The sequence below is a fragment of the Lolium perenne genome, chromosome 5 (genome assembly GCF_019359855.2).
Source record: "Lolium perenne isolate Kyuss_39 chromosome 5, Kyuss_2.0, whole genome shotgun sequence".
Taxonomy (NCBI): domain Eukaryota; kingdom Viridiplantae; phylum Streptophyta; class Magnoliopsida; order Poales; family Poaceae; genus Lolium; species Lolium perenne.
This window is the reverse complement of record NC_067248.2, coordinates 60,733,572-60,758,783: the sequence shown is the minus strand read 5'-3', so window position 1 is coordinate 60,758,783 and position 25,212 is coordinate 60,733,572. Positions and strand designations below refer to the sequence as shown.

The 25,212-nt window shown below is 45.8% G+C and overlaps 1 protein-coding gene across 1 annotated transcript; it reads right to left on the bottom strand.

The window, feature by feature from the left end:
* Nucleotides 1–21,051: 21,051 nt before the first annotated feature.
* LOC127303375 (BTB/POZ and MATH domain-containing protein 1-like) lies at nucleotides 21,052–24,996 on the bottom strand. Its single transcript, XM_051334116.1, has 2 exons — nucleotides 24,028–24,996; nucleotides 21,052–21,159 (listed from the first exon to the last, which is right to left on the bottom strand). Exons 1-2 carry the CDS (start codon nucleotides 24,994–24,996, stop codon nucleotides 21,052–21,054), a joined length of 1,077 nt encoding a protein of 358 aa, XP_051190076.1.
* Between the last annotated feature and the right edge of the window lie 216 nt (nucleotides 24,997–25,212).

The window sequence follows — 25,212 nt, the reverse complement described above, 5'->3', positions numbered from 1 at the left end:
AAATAGTTTGGACGCTCTAAACTCCACGATCATTGGCAAGGTTATCCTACAGTCTAGACCAGTGGGGTATCGACAACCTGATGCTCTGATACCAACTTGTGACGCCCCGGAACCGGTATCCTGAGGATTCCAGCGATCCCGCCGAAATCCGCACGGTATCGATTCTGAGACGCCCTCCGACACGACGTGCGCGACAAATCACACACGTGATGCCAGAGGAATTAACACGAGCGGTAACATTACAACAGGATTACAATAGAGCCCACAAGAAACATATATTACAACGACTCCAACGAGTCAAGATACAAATATACAATACAAAGCTCCAAATCATACAGAAGATCGAACACGCCCGAGTACGGACAAGATACAAGTTGGACTAAGAGTCCTGAAGATAAACGATGGCGTCCATAACCCTGCCCAGGCCAAGCCGGAAGAGTAACCTTGCTAACGTCGTCTTCTTCAAACATATCTTCATACCTGCCCGGTTATGTCCCGTAGAAGCAGCAATAAGTACGGGTTCGTACTTAACAAGACTTCAAGACGTATAAACATTCGTCAACCAGTCATCCTTTGTACTTGAGGCACGCAGGGGACTTAGAGGACGCAAGAGGAACGTCATAGGCAATATGGTGGGATTTAGCGGCAGCGCGGAAGCACTAAAAACCTATAGAGACACTCTACAACAGTCGTCTATCAGAGAAGGTGAGAGAGCGTAATTAACAGTTCTATACTCTGCAAACATAACACAGCCGATGTGTTCTCCCTTCGCAAAGAAGTACTAGCAAAGGCACTCACACTATTGACAAGTTTTAACCAGTTATTATTTAAGTTGTTCTATCTTACTAAGCAAGTTATTAGTATTGAAACAACAGGTGTAAGTTGTCTATGGTCGAGTCATACAGCTCCAAGTCGTCCTTAACCGCGGACACGGCTTATCGATAAGATTGTAACCGTGCAGGGGTGCCCAAATGTGCCCACACGCACGATCAACTCCAAAGGCAAAAGTCATAAAGGTGGAGCATCACGTCTCGCACTCTCCTTCACCACAACAATGTCCAGGAAGCCACCTAACTAAGTTAAACCCGTATCGAAGTCCGGCCGTGCTCCGAAGCGGACTCAGCTATTGCGTCAGCGTACTAGGTGATCAGTGCCCGGCGGGATGACCACTTCGCAGCGGCTCCGCAACCTACGAGCGTGCAAGAGACAACGGGGTACAAGGCCCCAAAAGTAACATCATATCATCTGACCACAAAGAAACAAGCTTGCACGCCCGGGAGAAACAAAACATTCAGACTAATTGTGGCCACTGGACAAAGCTGTAGATTCCGGCAGTGGTCGAGGGGAGACCCGGTAAGCATACCCACGTGTGGTTAGAGCGCTCAGTCTCGGAACAGATAACAAAAACTCGGAGTACTAAGATATTTAGGAAACACAACTGAGCCGTCACAAAACGAGCAGCTGACCCACCGATGCCTCCGCTAAACAACTATCAACAACTAAAGTAACCATGATTCTTACCAACATATAACCCGATAAGATAACAATAACGATAACGAGATAAAATAGCACTAGCATGCACTACGACTCGCATGGCAGACCCGAAACCAAACAATAGCTGTAGGTGGTTGGTGGAGGCAATATGGGCTGCTTGAGGTAACAAGTGGAAGGGACACGTGACAAGAACGCAACTCAAGGATAGAATAAGGGAGAAGGCAAAATAAAATAGGTGAGCGACTCCTGCAGGGATAGGAGTATAGGGGAAATGCTTGCCTGTTAAAGCTTGCCGAGGAACATCCGGAGGACTTGGCGTATCTCACAGCACCACTTCGCGATCCTATCCGGGAAGAAGCAAAGCGCTACAACAAACAACGGATGCAAATCTTACAACTACGGAAGAAGAACCAGCATGATGAAGATGATATGCATGACATGGCAGTGATGGTGCAAAGCAACTTATCCAATGGCTAACCGAATCCTCGGGTGCCAATTTTTTTTTTTTTACATGTGTGGGAGGATGGCTCTCTCTCACACCCACCCACCCTCCGAGCCTTAGGCCTCTTCTTCGCCGGCGATCTTCCAAGGTTGTGGTGATCTTGGATTTCTGATCCAATCAGCTTCACCAGCGTCGTCTCCTTGTCAAGGTGATACCCATGTCTCCTTTCCCCCCTCCTCTTGGCCGTTGGAAAGTTTCTTTTGAAGATCTTGATGGTGTTGGTAAGAACAAAGCTGCACAAGGGTTCCTCTTGCTTTGGCCTAAAGGTTGGTTAGCTTTGGTCAACCACAAAGATTCACCAATTGTTGGGAAACACTTGTCAAATGGGGAGACTTTCTACTCTGGTTCTTTTGTGAGGTTCCCCTCTCACATGGTGTTTGTTCAAGCTTGTTTGGTTTCTCCACCTGGTTTTTCTTCTTTTCCTGAAGCCCCCCCGATCAAGTGGCGTGTCACTTATGCTCCCTTAGCTTCTTCATCTGTGAGATCTGATTCTAAGCCAGCTTTTGCTAAATCTGCATTTCTCATCCTCAAGCCTCATGCTCAAAGGATCGTGTTACTTGATTCTAAGGAGCAAGTGATTGATGCAAGGTTCTTGCTTATTAATGAGAAAATTCGCTCTGGTATTATCTTGGACCTTAAAATTTGTACTGTTCTTGTGGGGGAGAGGATTATCACTGATTCTATTGAGCAAGCCATCAACATGATCAATGAAGGGTCAATTGGTAATGAAAGAACAGAATCACCTTTGGTTAGTCCATGCAGTGGCATTTGTCTGGATTTTTCCATTGGTAAAAGCTTTGAGGACAGTTGCATGAAGAAATTTGGTATTCCTATCGTCAGAAACAAGAGTTTTTCAAGAAGAGGATTTATTTTAGTGGCTTCTTTTGGAAGAGCAAGGTTCAAGCTTGATGTGCATACTGTTGCTATTGCCCTTCAAGCCTGTTTTGGAGGGCATGCTGCTCTCTTTGATGTCAAATTCTTAAGAGATAGATCTTTCAGCTTTTCAGTAACTTCAAGTGCTATTGGGTTTGAAATATATAATGTCTGCAAATTCTCTAACACGGATTTTGAGTTCTTTGTTAGCCTTTGGGGCAATGGAGGTCCTAATTGGTTATTTGAGGAAAAGAAATTTTATCGTGAGCAAGATCAAGAATGGACTTTGGTACAGAAGAAAAATGGATCAAGAGCTTCGGTTTTCCAACGGCTACAATTTCCTTCATCTGTTCCTCCTGTCCGACAAGGCTCTGCGGTTTCAAAAGGTAATGACATTATTAATGGCTTTGATACAAATGGTATTAAGGAGCGTGATTCTAGAGTTTTAATTGCTCCTTTGAACAATTTGATTGGCTCTGGTCTTGGGAACGGTGATAGCTCTTTTTTGGTCGGTAAGGTGGCGAAGTTGCCGGGCCTCCTACCATATTTCACATTCCCGTCGTTCCCGCAACCAACATGGCCTGATGATTCTTTCCTTCTTTGGTTCAAAGCCCATGGGCCTGCCACGCAGTTAGAGGAAGTTTCCTCTTTTAGGGATTTTTCTTTTTTCCCTTCTCCGACAGTGCACAGTGTTGCTGCCTTCTCGTCTTCTTCGCCCCTGTCTCCCTCCTCGGAAAACCCGGGTCTCGTGGAAGAAACTCATCCACCGCCACTCCCTCCGCCACCTTTGCTGTCCATGGCCAATATACCCATAGATCCTCGTCAGTTTGTGCCTCCTGGATTCCAGATTTTGCACATTCCAGGCCGTGTTGGAGTGAAGCGGGTGGTAGTTCCGAGAAGACCAAGAAATCATGAGCATTATGCGATTGCGACCATTGAACCAGTTCCTCCAGGTCAGATTCCTTTTGCAAACATCAATGAGGTACTTTCTGAGTTCCTCACAGAGCAGGAGAATGTGGGATTTGTTAGCTTGCAACCATGTCCTTTTGGTGCCGCCTATGTTCAGTTCAACAATGTCAGTGATAGAGATAGGCTGATTAGCTCTGGTCCTATTGGTTTTGGTAATGTCCATGTGTCTTTCATTAAGCACAATGAGGGGCCAAACTGGAGAAGGTTCAATTTCAACAGAGATGCTTGGGTTCTGATGGTAGGGCCCCCCATTGATCATATTTGCACTGAAGATATCAATGCTTGTTTTGCTGATATTGGCTCCGTACTGCTTTGGGAAAGGGACCCCACTAACAAGGGTAGGCTTTTGGCAAAAGTTAGAGTTTCAGATTTGGAGGATATTCCAAGGAGTGTCAGATTAACTGAAGGAAACAGAGCAGAGGCTGAATCTTGGACTTTTCTAGTGGAGGTACTGCAGCAGAACTTGCTTGGAGGGGGCCCACAAGATGAGGACCCACTTCCTGATGTTGGTGTGGACCCTCATCCACTTCCTAACCTGGATGGTGGCATTCCTCTTCAGCAGCCAAATCATTTCCCTGATGTTGATCAGCAGCAGCAGGAAGCAGAGCAAGAGCCTGATGCAGCTGAAGTTGGTTGGGGACATTGGGCTATGGGAAACAATGTTCTTCAGGAGGAGCAGCAGCTGGAAGTTGACATTGCTCCTAATCCAGCTTTCCAAGAGCTTCTGGATGCTATTCAAGCTGAGGAGATGAATGTGCTTCCTGGAAATGCACCTAATAACAGCAGCAGCAACATTACTTTTTCTGTGCACAGTCCTGAAGGTGCTCTCTCAAATGATTCTGTGAATAACATGCAGTTGGTTGTGTTTGATCTACCAGTGGAGGAGGAAGTTAATCAGCTGGATGTGCCCTTAGGAGATGGTTTGAACAATCTCATCAATGCTTATCAGGATGAAGAGGAAAACTTGGTGGAAGATGAAATGGATGGCATGGTTCATGACTTGGGAGAAGATCTGATTATTCCAAATAATATGAATATTCTGCCTCCTGAAGAAGCTCACATTGTTCTAGGCAGAGTTGAAACTTTTTTCTTCTCTGCTCCTGAAGAACATAACCTGCATGCTAGGTTCTCTAAGCAAGGCTTGGATATTTGGGAGAAGTTCTTTGCTCCAAACCTTCTCTCAAATGATCCAAAAGGAAATACCAAAGTGCTTCAAATTCCTGTAAGTTGGTTTAATTTTGTCACCCTCATGCTCATGACCCCAGAGAAATTTGATTGGGCAAAAGAATTCCTTTATTCTCAATTATGGGAAATTATTCAGGAACCTATATCTGCTGAACCAACTGTTTCTTTCTATATTCCTGATAAATGTGCTGTGTCCCAGGCTCCATCATGCCTTCTGACAGATTACACTGACCAAAATACTACCCCTGAAGACTCTGGTTTGGATCTCTTGGCTTCACCCAAAAGGAAGAGAAGAGAAAGTAAGATTCCTCTGGTTGAGTCTGAGGTAAGAAGAAGTCCCAGACTGATTCTACTAAATGAAGGATTTAAGAATCATGCTTCTTGCAATAATAGAAATTGTTTGACCTGCAATGCTTCTCCCCCTATGATTAATTCCAAGGTGGTTAAAAATTTGGCCTCATCTTTCTGTAAGGTTGATGAGAAGGAAATAGAGAAGAGGTTGATGAAGAAAAGCAAGATAGACTCTGGAATAAACAAAGCTCCAGGCCCATCTGCTTCAAGCCTTGGAGGAAATGCAAGCAAAGAGAATATGAAGAAGGGAAAAGAGATTGCCAGGAAGTCTGAAGGATCAGGCAAAGAGAAAAAAGATGGAGCTGCTGGTGGGGCTGCTCAGGGGGCCAAAAAAAGGCCTAATAAATAGGTGTTATCTATGTATCACAAGTCAAGAGCTTTTGGTGTTGGGGGAGTTGGAAACTTAGTCTTGTTGGTTTCCAGAGGGCTTGTGTCTTGTAATAAGATTATGCTTTTGTACCTGCAATGTTCATCACCTGTCCTGCCTGACTGGGTTGTCTGCAAGAATTGGTTGTTCATCACTTATTCCTTTCCTTGCTTTGGACTTATTATCTTTTCATACACCCTATGCTGTCTGCTAGAACAATGGTTGTTTCTAGCCCCAAATTATAGATACAACTGGTTTCCCAATGAATAGACAAAGAAAATGGAAAATTATGAACTGGAATTTGAGGGGGATTAACTCTGAGAAAAAATGGTTAGCTCTCTATAGCAAAATAGAAGAATCTGGGTGTGATATTATTTGCTTACAAGAAACAAAGAGGGAGAACTTTGATTTGGAGTATTTGAGGAAATTTTGTCAAAGGAAATTTGATAAATTTGAATTTGTGCCCTCAATTGGAGCTTCAGGTGGCATTATTATAATCTGGAATGGCTCTGCCTTTAATGGTGAACTTGCTTTCTCCAATGAATTTTCTCTTTCAGTTAAATTCACCTGCAAACTATCAGATGCTTCCTGGATTCTAACAAACATTTATGGACCATGCCAACACGATAGAAAAGAAGGTTTTATTGATTGGTTTACAAATATAGACATGCCTGATGACACTGATTGGATTATCATGGGAGACTTCAATCTCATTAGGAAGCCTTCTGATAGAAACAAGCCTGGTGGTAATGTGAATGATATGTTGAGTTTTAATGAAGCAATTAGCACTTTGGGTCTTATTGAAGTTCCTTTAAAAGGCAGGAAATTCACCTGGAGCAACATGCAGCATGAGCCTCTCCTTGAAAGATTAGACTGGATTTTTACATCAGCCTCTTGGACAAGTTCTTTTCCATCCACTTTTGCTCATGCTTTGACTAAACCAACCTCGGATCATGTACCTTGTGTAGTCACCATTGGAACAAATATACCCAGATCAAATGTTTTTAGGTTTGAAAATCACTGGTTGCAGCACAGTCAATTCAAGGACATTGTTAAAAATGCATGGAATATTCCAGTGGGTTTTAGTGACAGTGCTAAGATGATTAATGCTAAATACAAGAACTTGAGAAGAGCATTGAAATTATGGGCAAAAAATCTTCCTTCTTTAAAGATTCTTATTGACAAAGTACAATCAGTCATTGGTCTTCTGGATACTATGGAGGAGTTCAGGACTTTATCCCTGGAAGAGTGGAATCTCAGAGATATTTTAAAAACCCATGTGATCACTTTACTTCAAAATGAAAAATCCTATTGGAAACAAAGAGGGAAAATAAAATGGGTGAAGTTAGGAGATGCAAACACAAAATTCTTTCATACTAAGGCCACTATTAATTATAGAAAGAATTACATTGCTTCTTTGAGAAATGATCAAAATATTGATATATCTGATCATGAAAGTAAAGCTGAAATTCTCTGGAATGCTTTCAAGGAGAGGATGGGTAAATCTGATGATCCAGATATGCATTTCAATTTACAGGACTTGTATGATAATCCAATGAGCAGTCAGATGAAAGAAGGATTGGAAGTTCCTTTCTCTGATGAAGAGATTGATAGGGTTATCAAGGGCCTGCCAAATGATAAATCTCCAGGACCAGATGGATTCAATAATGATTTTATCAAAAATTGTTGGGATATTATTGGAGATGATGTCAAAAAAGTAATCAAGGATTTTTATGATGGGAATATATCTTTGGAAAGTATTAATTCTTCCTTCATCACTCTTATTCCAAAAATTGATACTCCTTTGCTTCCTGGAGACTTCAGACCAATTTCTCTCCTCAACAGTACCCTAAAGATTGTGACTAAATTGTTAGCCAACAGATTACAGAAGGTTATACTAAAGCTGGTACACAAGAATCAATATGGCTTCCTCAAAAAAAGATCAATTCAAGACTGCCTTGGTTGGGCTTTTGAATATTTATTCCAATGCCACAAATCACAAGAAGAAATCATACTTCTGAAATTGGACTTTGAAAAGGCCTTTGACAGAATTGAACACAAATCCATTCTGAGAATTCTAAGAGCTAAAGGCTTTGGTGAAAAATGGATTAAATGGATTGAAATCATTTTGTCATCTGGAACTTCTTCTGTTTTGCTAAATGGTATTCCTGGGAAAAAGTTCTACTGTAAACGAGGAGTTAGACAGGGGGATCCATTATCCCCTCTTCTTTTTGTCTTGGCTGCAGATCTTTTACAATCCATACTCAACAAGGCAATGGAGCAGAACCTAATTTCAAGACCAATTCACTGTGCTTGTGATGATTTTCCTGTGATACAATATGCAGATGATACTCTGATTATTTTAAAGGCTGATGCAATGCAATTGGTTAGTCTCAAAGCTCTTTTGCACTCTTTTGCTGAATCCACTGGTTTGAAGGTGAATTACCATAAATCCAATATGATTCCAATCAATATGGATACTGAAAAGCTGAATCATTTTGCTGCCACCATAAACTGTAGAACTGGAGCCTTTCCTTTTACTTATCTTGGATTGCCTTTGTGCATTATCAAGCCTTCTATGGAACATTTCATACCTATAATTCAAAGGGTCCAATCAAGATTGGGTGGTATTGCTGATTTTCTGAATTATGGTGGAAAGCTACAGTTAGTCAAATCAGTTCTTTCATCTCTTCCAATTTTCTTCATGGGCTGTTTTGATGTACCCATAACTATAAAAGATCAAGTGGTCAAATACATGAGACACTGCCTTTGGAGGAAGAAAAATGGAGATGTACAAGCAAGGGGATCAGCTCTCATTTCATGGAAAAAAATCACAAGACCCAAAAATCAAGGAGGATTAGGAGTGTTAGATCTGGACACTCAAAACAGAGCATTGTTGTTAAAAAATTTGGATAAGTTCTATAATAATCATGATATCCCTTGGGTCAAATTAGTGAAAGGAGCTTATTACAACAATGGTACTCTTCCAGGAGGTACAGTGGAAGGATCTTTCTGGTGGAAAACTCACTTGAAACTTGTTGATACTTTCAAAGGATTGGCAAAGTGCAATTTAGGAAATGGGAAATCAAGCTTGTTCTGGCAAGATAATTGGGATGACAACTGCCTAATGCAAAGTATGCCTCATCTGATCACTTATGCAAGGAATCATTTGATAACTGTCAGGGATGTTCTGGACACTGAATTCTTAGAAGATCTTTTTCACCTGCCTCTCTCACAGCAAGCTTATTCTGAATTTCTCCAAATGGAAATGATCTGTCAAACTGCTAGAGAGAAAATAAGTATTGATGAATCTGATAAATGGAGTTACATATGGGGAAGTAACACTTTCTCTGTTCACAGAGCTTATAATTCTTTAATTGGATATCAAGAGGCACAGCCACACTTTGGATGGATATGGAAATCTTCTTGTCAACCAAAACACAAATTCTTCTTTTGGCTTCTTCTTCATGACAGGCTCAATACCAGAAACTTGTTAAAAAGAAAAAATATGACTCTGCCTTCTTATTATTGTGTACAAAATCTTTGTCATCAACAAGAGGAAGACATCACTCACTTATTCTGGAATTGCAACTTTGCTAAAGTCTGCTGGAATTACATCTGTCCTCAGAGAAGGAGAAATGGGACAATTTTTCAAGCTTTCTATGACATCAAGAAAAAACTAAAAGTTCCCTTTGCAATGGAACTTATAATATTAGCAGCATGGGGCATTTGGATTACGAGAAATAATAAAATCTTCAACAATCAGGAGCCAAGTTTTGAATCTTGGAAAGTAATCTTTCTTCAAGAAACAAAGATGCTCACTTACAGAATGAAGAAGAAGCATGCAGATTCTTTTAAGGAATGGCTACAATCTCAGACATAGATCTTTTGTACTCTTTTCTTCTTTCTTTCTTGTTTCCCTTTTTTAGAGGAACTCCCTCTACTTTGTAATTTCATAAACGCTTATTAATATAAAAATTGCAGTGGGTTATCCCACTGTTTCACCTTCAAAAAAAAAAAAAAAAAAAAATAATCGGAGTCGAAACCCCGGACAAACAATTATTAGGTTCAAGTTGTTTATCTACCCCGCAAATTAAATGTTGATTAACATGGCAAGACAAGGCATGGGTGAGCTATGGCAAAATTAAATGGAACCGGGACAAGAATAGCAATCCCGCATAATTCCACATTTAATTAGGTGATTCGCTATTTATCCGAACCCACAAGATATACGATGCACACATGGTATGTTTTGATGCAACAAGATATAGATACACATTTATAAAAGAGGGCTGGTTAGGTTCGAGGTCTCACGGTAATGAAACCAAGGTGGTCGCCGGATTGGAGAGGATGAAGGATCAAGCGGGGTTTCGGCCTTCAAATCCGAGAAGGAGAACTTGAGGTTCCATCTCGATGGCGGACGTGGTTCGGCGCCTTGGGGTTCCGTCTTCAACTGTGAGTGCTGAACTTGAAAATGTTGCCGGTAGTCTTCAAATCGCTTCTCAAAGATCCTCCAGGTTTATCTTCAGACATCGGCAGGAACTCTTGCCAAAACCACGCGGAAGAACTTGTACACTAACAGATAGATAGATAGATGTATGTGAGCAAATTGTCACATTCAGGCATTTGGTAGAACAAGCTGCAGACATGCACAGGTAGACAGATGCACACGAATAATTGTTATTCGCGTGTACGTACACCCACGATGTTGCCCAGCAAAAGCAGCGACGGCCAAGGAGGTGGAAAAAGAGGTCAATGACGAACTTCACGCGACGGGGAGGAGACTTGGTCGCGCGCGACGCGAGCGTCCAGGAGGATACCATGGTCGAAGTGTGAGCGGGGCGAAATCGAGGGGGCGAAATCGAGGACGCAGAGGCGACGGCGTCGTGGTCTCTGGCAACGCCGGTAGGAGGAGGCAGCAGCGCGGATTGGGGCGGACGCAGGCATCCAGGAGGAGGCCGATGGGACGCGCGGACGTGCTGGAGACGGGGAAGAGCTCGGTGCAGCACGAAGCTCCTGGCGACGCGCAAGGAGGAGCCGGAGCAGTGCTGGAGGCGGACGCATACAGGAGGAAGGAGGGGCTCCGGGCGTCGAGCAGCACGAGCTCGGGCCAGTGGCAGAAGTCGCGGCGGAGGGCGGAGTAGCGCGCGGGACGGTGGAGGTGAGGGAGGAGGCGACGGAAGCGAGGCCAGCTCGGGGGAAGCAGAGAGAGGAGCGAGGGCGCGGCGACGGGAAGCGGCCAGGTGCGGGTCGGGAGCGAGCAGGGCTCGGGCTCGAGCGAGGAGAGAGGCTGAGTGGGAGGACCTGATCGCGTTTAGAAAAGAAGGAGAGGGGGTGGCTGCAAGATTGCCAGGGGAGGGAGGAGTTGGCCGGTGGGAGGGTTAGGGTTTCGGCCAGCAGGCCACGTGGGCTGCGGGGTGGGCCTAGGTGGCCTGGGGCTTGGGGCGCCGGCTGGGCCTGATCTTGGCCTTGCCGGTTGGAGGTCTGCCTTCCTTTTTTTATATTTAAAACTGTTTTCTTTTTATTACTTTCCTGTTTTGTTTTAAACCATTTTCAAATAGTTTTATACACGAATAATTACAGAAAAATATGTATTAATTTGAGGCAAAGATAGGAAGAATAATTTAGCAACCAAAATAAGGTTTAATAAAATAATTTTGGGGTTCAAAAATATGCATGATGCCATGATGACTTGGAACGAAACGGAAAAACAGAGGGTGAACAAAAAATCTAATTAGGGTTTTTCCGGGTCGTTACAAACGACACCACTAACAAGGAATCTCGCCCCGAGATTCCACGTCCAGGTACGAGGGATGAGAGGTGAATTATCGGATCTTCAGGCGGCGTGTCGATCTCCTCGACACCACTAACAAGAAGTCTTGCTCCAGCTTTGGCGGTCGACACCACCAACAAGAAGTTGTTGTTCCGCTGTTGATGATGCGCTTGCGTCGGGAACTCCGAAGATCAGACCTATTAGGATAAGGGCAAAGATCGTCCAACCCGCGTCAGAACCTAAGACTCGGAAAGCTCAGATAAGAGAGAAGACTCAAAACTCGCAAAGGTAAGATGAGAAAGAATAGGGATAAGAAAAAAAACAGAGCTAATCAGATCTATCCAACGATTTTTCGAAAATAGTTTGGACGCTCTAAACTCCACGATCATTGGCAAGGTTATCCTACAGTCTGGACCAGTGGGGTATCGACAACCTGATGCTCTGATACAACCTTGTGACGCCCCGGAACCGGTATCCTGAGGAGTCCAGCGATCCCGCTGAAATCCGCACGGTATCGATTCTGAGACGCCCTCCGACACGACGTGCGCGACAAATCACACACGTGATGCCAGAGGAATTAACACGAGCGGTAACATTACAACAGGATTACAATAGAGCCCACAAGAAACGTATATTACAACAACGACTCCAACGAGTCAAGATACAAATATACAATACAAAGCTCCAAATCATACAGAAGATCGAACACGCCCGAGTACGGACAAGATACAAATTGGACTAAGAGTCCTGAAGATAAACGATGGTGTCCATAACCCTGCCCAGGCCAAGCCGGAAGAGTAACCTTGCTAACGTCGTCTTCTTCAAACATATCTTCATACCTGCCCGGTTATGTCCCGTAGAAGCAGCAATAAGTACGGGTTCGTACTTAACAAGACTTCAAGACGTATAAACATTCGTCAACCAGTCATCCTTTGTACTTGAGGCACGCAGGGGACTTAGAGGACGCAAGAGGAACGTCATAGGCAATATGGTGGGATTTAGCGGCAGCGCGGAAGCACTAAAAACCTATAGAGACACTCTACAACAGTCGTCTATCAGAGAAGGTGAGAGAGCGTAATTAACAGTTCTATACTCTGCAAACATAACACAGCCGATGTGTTCTCCCTTCGCAAAGAAGTACTAGCAAAGGCACTCACACTGTTGACAAGTTTTAACCAGTTATTATTTAAGTTGTTCTATCTTACTAAGCAAGTTATTAGTATTGAAACAACAGGTGTAAGTTGTCTATGGTCGAGTCATACAGCTCCAAGTCGTCCATAACCGCGGACACGGCTTATCGATAAGATTGTAACCCTGCAGGGGTGCCCAAATGTGCCCACACGCACGATCAACTCCAAAGGCAAAAGTCATAAAGGTGGAGCATCACGTCTCGCACTCTCCTTCAACACAACAATGTCCAGGAAGCCACCTAACTAAGTTAAACCCGTATCGAAGTCCGGCCGTGCTCCGAAGCGGACTCAGCTATTGCGTCAGCGTACTAGGTGATCAGTGCCCGGCGGGATAACCACTTCGCAGCGGCTCCGCAACCTACGAGCGTGCAAGAGACAACGGGGTACAAGGCCCCAAAAGTAACATCATATCATCTGACCACAAAGAAACAAGCTTGCACGCCCGGGAGAAACAAAACATTCAGACTAATTGTGGCCACTGGACAAAGCTGTAGATTCCGGCAGTGGTCGAGGGGAGACCCGGTAAGCATACCCACGTGTGGTTAGAGCGCTCAGTCTCGGAACAGATAACAAGAACTCGGAGTCCTAAGATATTTAGGAAACACAAGTGAGCCGTCACAAAGCGAGCAGCTGACCCACCGATGCCTCCGCTAAACAACTATCAACAACTAAAGTAACCATGATTCTTCCCAACATATAACCCGATAAGATAACAATAACGATAACGAGATAAAATAGCACTAGCATGCACTACGACTCGCAGGGCAGACCCGAAACCAAACAATAGCTGTAGGTGGTTGGTGGAGGCAATATGGGCTGCTTGAGGTAACAAGTGGAAGGGACACGTGACAAGAACGCAACTCAAGGATAGCATAAGGGAGAAGGCAAAATAAAATAGGTGAGCGACTCCTGCAGGGACAGGAGTATAGGGGAAATGCTTGCCTGTTAAAGCTTGCCGAGGAACATCCGGAGGACTTGGCGTATCTCACAGCACCACTTCGCGATCCTATCCGGGAAGAAGCAAAGCGCTACAACAAACAACGGATGCAAATCTTACAACTACGGAAGAAGAACCAGCATGATGAAGATGATATGCATGACATGGTAGTGATGGTGCAAAGCAACTTATCCAAATTAATCGGAGTCGAAACCCCGGACAAACAATTATTAGGTTCAAGTTGTTTATCTACCCCGCAAATTAAATGTTGATTAACATGGCAAGACAAGGCATGGGTGAGCTACGACAAAATTAAATGGAACCGGGACAAGAATAGCAATCCCGCATAATTCCACATTTAATTAGGTGATTCGCTATTTATCCGAACCCACAAGATATAGGATGCACACATGGTATGTTTTGATGCAACAAGATATAGATACATATTTATAAAATAGGGCTGGTTAGGTTCGAGGTCTCACGGTAATGAAACCAAGGTGGTCGCCGGATTGGAGAGGATGAAGGATCAAGCGGGGTTTCGGCCTTCAAATCCGAGGAGGAGAACTTGAGGTTCCATCTCGATGGTGGACGTGGTTCGGCGCCTTGGGGTTCCGTCTTCAACTGTGAGTGCTGAACTTGAAAATGTTGCCGGTAGTCTTCAAATCGCTTCTCAAAGATCCTCCAGGTTTATCTTCAGACATCGGCAGGAACTCTTGCCAAAACCACGCGGAAGAACTTGTACACTAACAGATAGATAGATAGATGTATGTGAGCAAATTGCCACATTCAGGCATTTGGTAGAACAAGCTGCAGACATGCACAGGTAGACAGATGCACACGAATAATTGTTATTCGCGTGTACGTACACCCACGATGTTGCCCAGCAACAAGCAGCGACGGCCAAGGCGGTGGAAACAGAGGTCAATGACGAACTTCACGCGATGGGGAGGAGACTTAGTCACGTGCGACGCGAGCGTCCAGGACGCAGAGGCGACGGCGTCGTGGTCTCTGGCAACGCCGGTAGGAGGAGGCAGCAGCGCGGATTGGGGCGGACGCAGGCATCCAGGAGGAGGCCGACGGGACACGCGGACGTGCTGGAGACGGGGAAGAGCTCGGTGCAGCACGAAGCTCCTGGCGGCGCGCAAGGAGGAGCCGGAGCAGTGCTGGAGGCGGACGCATACAGGAGGAAGGAGGGGCTCCGGGCGTCGAGCAGCACGAGCTCGGGCCAGTGGCAGAAGTCGCGGCGGAGGGCGGAGCAGTGCGCGGGACGGTGGAGGTGAGGGAGGAGGCGACGAAAGCGAGGCCAGCTCGGGGGAAGCAGAGAGAGGAGCGAGGGCGCGGCGACGGGAAGCGGCCAGGTGCGGGTCGGGAGCGAGCAGGGCTCGGGCTCGAGCGAGGAGAGAGGCTGAGTGGGAGGACCTGATCGCGTTTAGAAAAGAAGGAGAGGGGGTGGCTGCAAGATTGCCAGGGGAGGGAGGAGTTGGCCGGTGGGAGGGTTAGGGTTTCGGCCAGCAGGCCAAGTGGGCTGCGGGGTGGGCCTGTGTGGCCTGGGGCTTGGGGCGCCGGCTGGGCCTGATCTTGGCCTTGCCGGTTGGAGGTCTGCCTTCCTTTTTTTATATTTAAAACTATTTTCTTTTTATTACTTTCCTGTTTTGTTTTAAACCATTTTCAAATAGTTTTATACACGAATAATTACAGAAAAATATGTTTTAATTTGAGGCAAAGATAGGAAGAATAATTTAGCAACCAAAATAAGGTTTAATAAAATAATTTTGGGGTTCAAAAATATGCATGATGCCATGATGACTTGGAACGACAAGGAAAAACAGAGGGTGAACAAAAAATCTAATTAGGGTTTTTCCGGATCGTTACAGAGGCCCAACACTGTCTACAGGAATAGAAGCGTGCGTAGACATCAGCGGCACTTACGGCCAAGCACTAGATAAATCGTCTAGCAGGGTACAATACAGAATATAAACACCCGAAGGCAACATGAAGTAAACACCCGCCAAATAGAACCAAGGTTGTGGCCCCCTTTTCAACTGACTTGAGAAAAGGTAAAGGGTGAGGGGGGTCCCAGTAGTAATCCCCACGTACGGGTAGAGCGCTCAATCTCAAAACAGATAACAAGAACTCGGGTCCTAGGGGACATTAGCAAGTCAAAGTTCCGACGCTTTCACAAAGGGGCTCACAGATGCCTCTGCTTACAGTTTTAGTTGTTAACATCAAAGTAAAGCATGATTATCTCTAACAAACATATCCATAAACCATGTGTCATGATTCCCCAACAGATAACCCGATAAGATAGCGATAACGGTAACAAGATATAAATAGCACTAGCATGCACTACGACTCGCAAGGCAGACCCGATAACCAAACAACAGCTATATGAGGGTGGTGGTGGCAATATGGGCTTCTTGAGGGTAATAAGTGGATAGGACACGTGACAAGAACGCAACTCAAGGCTAGCATAAGAGAGAAGGCAAAATAAAATAGGTGAACGACTCCTGCAGAGACAGGAGTTTAGGAAATGCTTGCCCGAGGAACATCCGGAGGACTTGTCGTATCTCACAACACCACTTCGCGATCCTATCCGGGAAGAAGCAAATGTGGAACACACAACGCATGTAAGTCTTACTACTAGGGATAAAGAACCGGCATGAGCAAGATGCATGCATGCATGACATGGCAACGATGATGCGATGCAACGTATCCAATTTAAGTGGGATTGGAAACCCGGACAAGCAAATTAGGTTGGAGTTGCATTTTCTACCGACAAAGTTAAATGTTGCTTAACATGGCATAACATGGAAGGGTGAGCTACATCAATATTAAATGGAGCGGGGAAACCTTAGTTGGTGCCGAAATACTCCGCGTATATGTGAGGTGAACATGCATAACTACCACGACGCGACATGATGCAATATGCAAACAGATGTATGAATGGCATACTAATGATCCTTGCATTTTTCTGATCAATTTTCATATAAAACACTTTGCATTTCGATGAACGGTTTGAAAGATATGAATTTCGCAAAATTTATACATTTTCTAGAATTTTCAGATAAAACGGAAAAGGGTTTGGCTATTTTCACCGAAGAGAGAGCTAGCCAGAGCCACTGACGCGCGGGACCGGAAGCTGCTGACTCAACGTGGATGGACTGCGGGTTGGTTCCCAGAACTGCATGGGGGTTATCGGAAAAGCGGACACTTTCAGGGACGGCGGGTTGAAAACAAACTGCAGGGGGGGCTCGGTGCAAGATTGCAGATCTGGAGGGGGGTTAGAACTTTTCTCACCGAGGCTGAGCCAGCCGGAGAGGCTAACGGGCGGGCCTGCTGGCCACGTTGGCATGCCGACGTGGTGAACCATGCGAGCACGCGCCGAACATGTTCGACGAAAAGGGTGCCAGACGCGGTCCGACGTGGTGGTCACCGCGGCACAGCCAACGAGCACGCGGGCGATGTGGAGGCCCCCTGGACGCGCGAGTGGGCACCTCGGCTGTGCCCCGTCGGCGCGGACCAGGAGAGGGCGGCGCCAGCACAGGGGGTTCGCTGGAGAGCCGTCGGTTGCGGAAATCTGCGGTGAAGGCGCCCGGCAACACAGTGAGAAGGAGAACCTGGAGGAGAGGGAGGAGGAGAAGGGGTCCAGGGGGTGCGCAGCAATGCCCTGGGGCCCAACCTGGACTCAGAACGGGCAGCTGATGACGGAGTTCGCCGGAATCGTCGAGAGACGCCGGTGGCCGTGGCGGATGTGATGGACGAATTCGTCGCAGGCGCGGCCTCCCGACTCGATTGCTTGCAGGAGGTGAACGAGGAGAGGGAGACGAAGCTCTTGGTGGTATCGGATTGGAAGGGGAGGGTCTAGAGCGGCGGTGCCACGACGAGGCCGACAGTGGCACGCTCGGGCTTCACAGAGAAAAAGAAAGGAGGGGAAACGGAGGTGGCGGCACGAGGAGGAGAAAGAGGAGGGGCGGATAGGGTTTGGGGGGCCTCGGAGAGGGGTTAAAAGGGGGGAGAGGGAGCAGGTGGTGCGGTGGTTGAGGGGGAGGAGGACCCCAGGGAGTTCACGCCATCGGCGTGCTCACTTTCCAGCGAGGACGAAAAGGACGGGAAGAAGAAAAGGGGGGCCTTGCGAAGGGGTACTCGGCCGCGGTTGGGCTGGGCCGGAAGGAGGTTCGAGGGATGGGCTGGAGAGGGGGAGGGTGGCCCAGGGGGGATTAGGGTTTGTTGTTATTTTTGAAAATTTACATTTTCTTTTTAATTTTTTTTGTAAATTGTTTTAAATTAATTCAAATAATTTGAGTTTTGAATGCAGAGATAGAGGTAGGGAAAAGAAAAAAATAGTTCTAGCAACCAATTGGTTGGTTTTCAAAGGGTTGGTTTTAGGGTTTTGTAAATTGAAAAGGGAGAGGGGGTTTTATAAAATAACCCATAAGAGAGGAAAAAAATAAAGAGAGAGGTTTTATAAAATAGTTTTATTTGATGAAAACAGGGATGATATGATGCACATGATGTCATGATGATGCACAAAAGAAAAAGCAAACAAAATCTATAGCGGTACTACCCGGGGCCATTACAAAAGAACTCAGATACAATACAACTCCAGGTTAAAAAACTTCAGTTGCAACCTCAGACATTGCAATAAAGATTACAGCTGCAACCTCACTTGCAACTGAAAAAATTTAGTTACAATCCATTTGTAATTTTTTTTCCAGTTGCAACCCAAGTTGCAACTAGAAAATTTTAGTTGCAACCCTACTTCAAGTGAAAAAATCTTAGTTGCAACTCCAATAGTAATAACAAAAACAATATTTGCAACAGAAAATAAACTCAGTTGCAGTCTGAGTTGCAACTAGGAATCAGTTGCAACCGGACATGAAATTGGAGAAAATCTGTTGCGACCAGACTTACAACGAAAAAATTCTAAAAAAACTCAGTTTTAATCCAACTTGTACCGGGAAAACATTTCAATCAATTAAAAAATCTCAGTTGCAAAACCATTTGCAATCTACGGTATGACAAAATCAACGCAATCCAACATTTGAGAAGTAACTCATCCGCGCGTTCAACATTTGAGAAGTAACTCATCCACGCGTCCAACAGCCTAGTACGCCAAAATATGTGTAGCCTACTTAAACACCCACAAATAGAGAGAAAATCACATGGCAAAAGGTTGTACTCTATCACAAAGAAATATATTCAAAAAAGACAAATAAAAACAATAATCAGAAATTCTATTAAGAAGCTGCCAGCCCACTATAAAAGGCCGAAACAGCCAGCTCAGTCATGCAGCGATCGAAGAAGCCCATGCATGGCTTGGGTCTAGCAAACACCAAGACAATCCATCAAGTAGCAACCCGAGGGCTTCTTCTTCTTTAGAACTGGGGCGCCGGGTCTGGCTTATTAATACCCCATAGCTTGTACCGATCCATGCATCTCTTTCAAACATTATACATCAATAGAGTGGGACGGTTCATCTAGAAAAAAGCAACGCGAAACACAAATCTTGACAATTTTAATCAAACGAATCATGAATTGACTAAGAACTAACCTAGTTCTCAACTAGCTAAGAACTAGCAATTCCCTAAGAAGTCGTTTGGAAACCAGGCTTTCATTTTGTTTGTAGCATTTTGAAATGAATACATGTATTCATTTTATTTACATTGTAATTCCAGAAATAGACACTTGTTTGGTTGCCGCAGGAATTGCAAATGACAGCAGAATTCAATATTAAATTTAAAGATAGCTTCCATAGAGAAACACAAATGACAGGTCTCAGCTTGGAATTGTGTTTACCCATGGCATCATTTTGCTGGATCTCCTAAATAAAATGACGGTTCAATTCTGTGGCAACCAAACAACCCACCTATGGAATTCCAAAATGAATTCCAAGATTCCGGGTCTAAATGATGGATACCAAACGACCTCAAAGTAAAGCACAAAGTGGCATCCGATCAATTTGCTGATTGAACCAGCTCATCCCGATTACATAGCCACCTTTTGAACTGGAAGGGAATCGCATGATATTGGTGCACCCGGAAGCCCTGTTTGACTTGGCTAGGCAATATTCTCAATCTTGACAAAGTCTTCTGCAAGTTTGAAAAAAATTTAGGTTCGAGACACTACATGACTACATCTCACTCGATCAGGAGGCATGCACGCATCCGGCAAGCCATATAATAGAATATATGCAAAGAATATTTTGTTCATTTTTTAATTGATAATTGCAATGTTCGCTATATATAGCCATAAATGGCCATGAGAGAAAGAAGCATTTTATATATATTTCGACTAGCTTACTTCCCACAACGGTGAAGAATAATGTTCACTACAACGAACCCGCTCTTCGTTGAGTGAGTAAAGCAGTCCTCCTGTCATTGTTGGTAGTTTTAGTCTGAGTCCAAAATACCTAAATCTATGAATTAAGTCAAACGGAATTTCATAGTTTTTTGGCAGCCTCCAAGGAAATGGCCAAATGTTTATGTTCTTTATATGAGACCCTCTTCTCACACACTTATGCCTAACCTTAGACACGTGTAGATGACATGTTACTCTAACTTTTAAGAACCCGAGAACAGCCTTGGGGCCAAATGAAACGGTGTAACAACTAATGGCTAAAATTGTGACAATCAATTGCACGTATCGTAAAACAAATGTGCAACCATATATAGGACACAAAAGGAAATATAATCCAAGCACGTCGTCGTTCGTTGAAATGGTGTTCGTGTTTGTTCACTAGCCTTTTTTTTGGTATATGGCGGCTCTTCCGTATGTTGCTAGCGGCTCTTCCGTGGTCTGGCTTGGAAGTGTTAAGTATTGTTTGATGTGCACTATTATTTGATCTTTTTTCTCCTTTTCTGACCTAACAAACTCAGAATATAATTTCTAGTAATTGAAATCAATTGGAAAATCTACAGAGAACATCAGAAGTAGTACATCTAAAATTCGTGCATTGTGAGTTCGTGACTAATGAGTACTCCAGTAGAATTGGAATTTTATTATAAGAAAATGAGAGACAATCCAGTAGGCTTAAAATCTAGGAAAAATCACACAAATAAAACACAAAATTTGATAGAAATCCAATTGTTATTCTTGCGAATCATTTTTGTAGCTGTGTTACTTGTGTTCACTTTAAATTTTTCCATGACCCGAGTCCTTTTGCTATTGTGTCCCTTAAACTTGTCAATTAAATTTACAACTTTATTTTGGAGGAGGTAAGTAACATTTTTGTGTTAAGTATATAAGAGCTTTTTTTTTCTCTCTGGAACTACTCTTTTTTCTGATATATATCGCACGACCACATGTTGGTAAGTAACTTGAGCATAGAAGAAGACAAGATAAAGCACAAATAAGCACTTTGTATCATCAAATATTCAAATAGACAAATATAGACCTTGATTCAGCCCCTAATTAGACGACGTTTTTCTTCGTAGCGCGCGCAAGCATGTCAGTGAGCACCGAAAGGCAGCTTGCCTGCAAGTTCTTGTACCCCTCCGTGGCCAAGACAGTGTCGAGACACTACAGGAATCTTCCCAGATGCCGACGGCCGGCGGCCCTCGGCGTAGCACCGCCTAGCCCTCGGCGTAGCCTACGCCGACGGTGGCCCTCGGTGTATCTCCTCGGGGAAGGTAGGCCTCGGCGCTGCCCACGTGGCCCTCGGCGTATCGTCGACTCTCGGCGTAGACGGAGAGGGCCGACGGCTGGCCCACCCGTCGGCGTACGAGCCCTCGGTGTAGCACGTTAACAGGCACAGTCAAACTGACGGCCGTTAAGGCTACGCCGAGGGGGTGGCCGTCGGCGTACGCTGCGACGTGGCGCAGCCTGGGCAGCTCTGGCGCCGGCTACGCCGAGGGTGGGCCGTCGGCGTACGCTGCGACGTGGCGCAGCCTGGGCAGCTCTGGCGCCGGCTACGCCGAGGGGGGCCGTCGGTGTACGCTGCGACGTGGCGCAGCCTGGGCAGCTCTGGCGCCGGCTACGCCGAGGGGGGCCGTCGGCGTACTCTGCGACGTGGCGCAACCTGGCAGCCCTGGCGCGGGCTACACCGAGGGGATAGCCGTCGGTGTACCATGACCATTTGGTCCATGTCGAGCCTATGCCGAGCGGATAGCCGTCGGCGTAGCCGTGCAGTTTTTCCAGATTTTTGCTGTTTCGGCTATTCCCAGGTTTGCACAATTAAATAGCACATAAATTCACAAATATTTCACAGGAACTTCACAGGAGCCTCACATGAAGTGCAAATATACATAACATGAAGTGCATGAAATGCAAATAGGTACAAATCTCTCATAACATTGCATACATAGTGTCATAGTGTCATAGTGTCATAGTATCGATAAGAGATACATGGGACTACTAGAGGAGCTCGTCGCCGCTAAACACTGGCCCGGGCCGATTCCTTCCGGGGCCGCCGGGACATGCGGTATGGCCGTACCGGGCGCGCGCGTGCACCCGTCCGCCAACGCGCGAAACGGAAAACATTTAGCACATAAAATGACGCGTCACACTTGTACACATATGTTATGGGCATATGCAAGTTTTCCAGCGATTCCGACGATTCGATGGTCTGTATCTTGAAAAAACCCTAGGGCGGGGACCCCGCAGATCTACCCCTATAGCTTTCTCCGTGTGAGGGTTTACCAATGGACTTTTTTACTTGCTTTGGTTTGTTTAGGACATATGTATATGGAAACCATAGGTTGGGCATACTTTACCATAAAATAGGCTCTGTTTGAGCAGTGGCGGGAGTTTCCACATACAGATCCTGCATTTCACCAAGTGCTAGCCCATGTATGCGGAAATCGTCAACGCCGGGTACATGCAAGGTTAGACAAACCTTACATCACACTTGTACACATATGTTAGGGACAAATGCAAGTTTTCAAGCGATTCCGACGCTCCGGTGATCTGTATCTTGGGAAACCCTAGGGCGCGGACCCTGCAGATCTACCCCTATAGCTTTCTCCGTGCGAGGGTTTACCAATGGATTTTTTTATTTGCTTTGCTTTGTTTAGGACATATGCACATGGAAACCATAGGTTTGGAATGAAATAGGCCCCGGATGAGCCGTAGCAGGAGTTTCCACATACAAATCCTGGATTTTACCAAGTGTGGGCCCATGTATGCGGAAATCGTCAACGCCGGGTACATGCAAGGTTAGACAAACCTTACATCACACTTGTACACATATGTTAGGGACAACTGCAAGTTTTCAAGCGATTCCGACGCTCCGGTGATCTGTATCTTGGGAAACCCTAGGGCGGGGACCCTGCAGATCTACCCCTATAGCTTTCTCCGTGCGAGGGTTTACCAATGGATTTTTTTATTTGCTTTTCTTTGTTTAGGACATATGCACATGGAAACCATAGGTTTGGAATGAAATAGGCCCCGGATGAGCCGTAGCAGGAGTTTCCACATACAAATCCTGGATTTTACCAAGTGTCAGCCCATGTATGCGGAAATCGTCAACGCGGGGTACATGCAAGGTTAGACAAACCTTACATCACACTTGTACACATATGTTAGGGACAAATGCAAGTTTTCAAGCGATTCCGACGCTCCGGTGATCTGTATCTTGGGAAACCCTAGACCGGGGACCTTGCAGATCTACCCCTATAGCTTTTTTCGTGCGAGGGTTCACCAATGGATTTTTTTAATTTCTTTGCTTTGTTTAGGACATATGCACATGGAAACCATAGGTTTGGAATGAAATAGGCCCCGGATGAGCCGTAGCAGGAGTTTCCAGCGATTCGGACGCTCCGGTGGTTTGTATCTAGGGAAACCCTAGGGGGGCGGGGACCCCGCAAATCTACCCCTAGGGTTAGGGTTAGGGTTAGAGTTAGGGTTAGCAATGGACTTTTTTCCTTTGTTTTAGGACATATGTACATCGATAGCAGATGTTGGGCCTACTGGATCCCGTCGACCCGTCTACGAAGAGCGTCACTCGTGGGATCTACATAAGCCATCTACCATTTTTTTCTTTAAAAAAGTAACTATTTTTACATAATTCATACTAGTACATAAATAAAACAAACATAATATAAAGTTAATGACCAAAAAGAAAAAAAGAAAAAAAAATGTATGCCGAGGGTGGCCGTCGGCATAGGTGGGTGATGCCCTATGCCGAGGGTGGCCCTCGGCGCCTCGCTGACGCCGTGACCGGGCCGTCACGGCCGGAGCGGGACCGGAGCACATGCCTTTAGTACGCCGACGGCCTTTAGTACGCCGAGGGTGGCCGTCGGCGTATCCGTCTCTACGCCGAGGGTATGTCTACGCCGAGGGGCTCTTTGGGCCGCTGCCCTGGACCGGACGTACGCCGACGGCCCCGACATTTGGCCGTCGGCGTACGCCACGGCCGTCGGCGCATCGCGCCATTCCTGTAGCGAGAACCGCAGGACTCCGGACGATGAAGTCGATGCACTTGGCCTTGAGCTGCTCACAGCCGTGCAGCTCGGCCAGGGCTAGAGTAGCCGCCGCGGTGTCGACGTCAATGCCCCCCGAGAGCTTTCCCTCACAGATAATCTTGAGCCTTTCTATGTCATACCTGTCCGCAGCAGCCAGCAAATGTTGCGCCATCGCCATCATCGACACAGCATCCTTGTGCTGCTCTTCAAACTCCGGCACCATGTCGCTGTAGACGAAATCGAGCAGGGCCTTGAACACCGCGGCCTCCATGTCCTTGATGTCGACTTGCTGCGAGCTCTTCTCCGTCATTTGCCCATAGAACTGAGCCATGAACATAGGAGACCGCGCAGCGAGTATGATCTTGTGCGCAGCAAAGGATTCGCCAGACACGACAAACGTGACGTCCGCTCCGGCCGCACTCTGCAGGAGCTCGCCGAACTGCTGGTGCAAGTTAGAGGGTGGTGCAGGAACAACGGTTTCCTTAACAGGGAATGTCTGTTCAGGCAATTCCTTGAGCACGGTGACGGTGCACTGCAGAGTGAAGGCATCATCCTGGAGATAGCCCGATGCCTCCAAATCCTCTCTCTTGATGAGGTTCAGCTTGGATGTGGTATTTCCTGTACTGAAAAATAACCCAAACTGGTTCTTTACTTCGGATGGTTCTAAAACTCCTCTCGGATCTACCAACCGGCAGCCGAGATTCGCCCTGACGTGCTTGCTGGAGCGGAATCGACTGAGAAAGATAAGCTCGAGTGCTACCCACGGACTTTGGCACGAAATTTGTGAGTAATCCGGAGAGATACGGATCTCCCACTCGTACCCGTCTATTTGCCATCTTGAACTGATCTTGCAGCTATTGTCGCGCGTGGATCTGGTCGCGGGGTAGCCGTTGATCTTCAGAACCTGCACCAAGCGCGCAGCGTCGGTGAGGCTTGTTGCGCTGACATTTTCCATGGCGATCCAATCCTGAGTGTTGTTTGGGGGAGATCGGTCAGACTGTTGCTTGGGCGACAATGGCTATGGGGGAGTACCATCTTATACAGGGCTGCAAATTCACGTACTGCTCGGGTGGATAGAAGAGGAAATGCCAACTGACGAATGACGGCGGAATTCGAACCGAGCAGGTGTTCAGTCAAAGTTTTTTTTCGGAATGCCAACCAACACACCGCG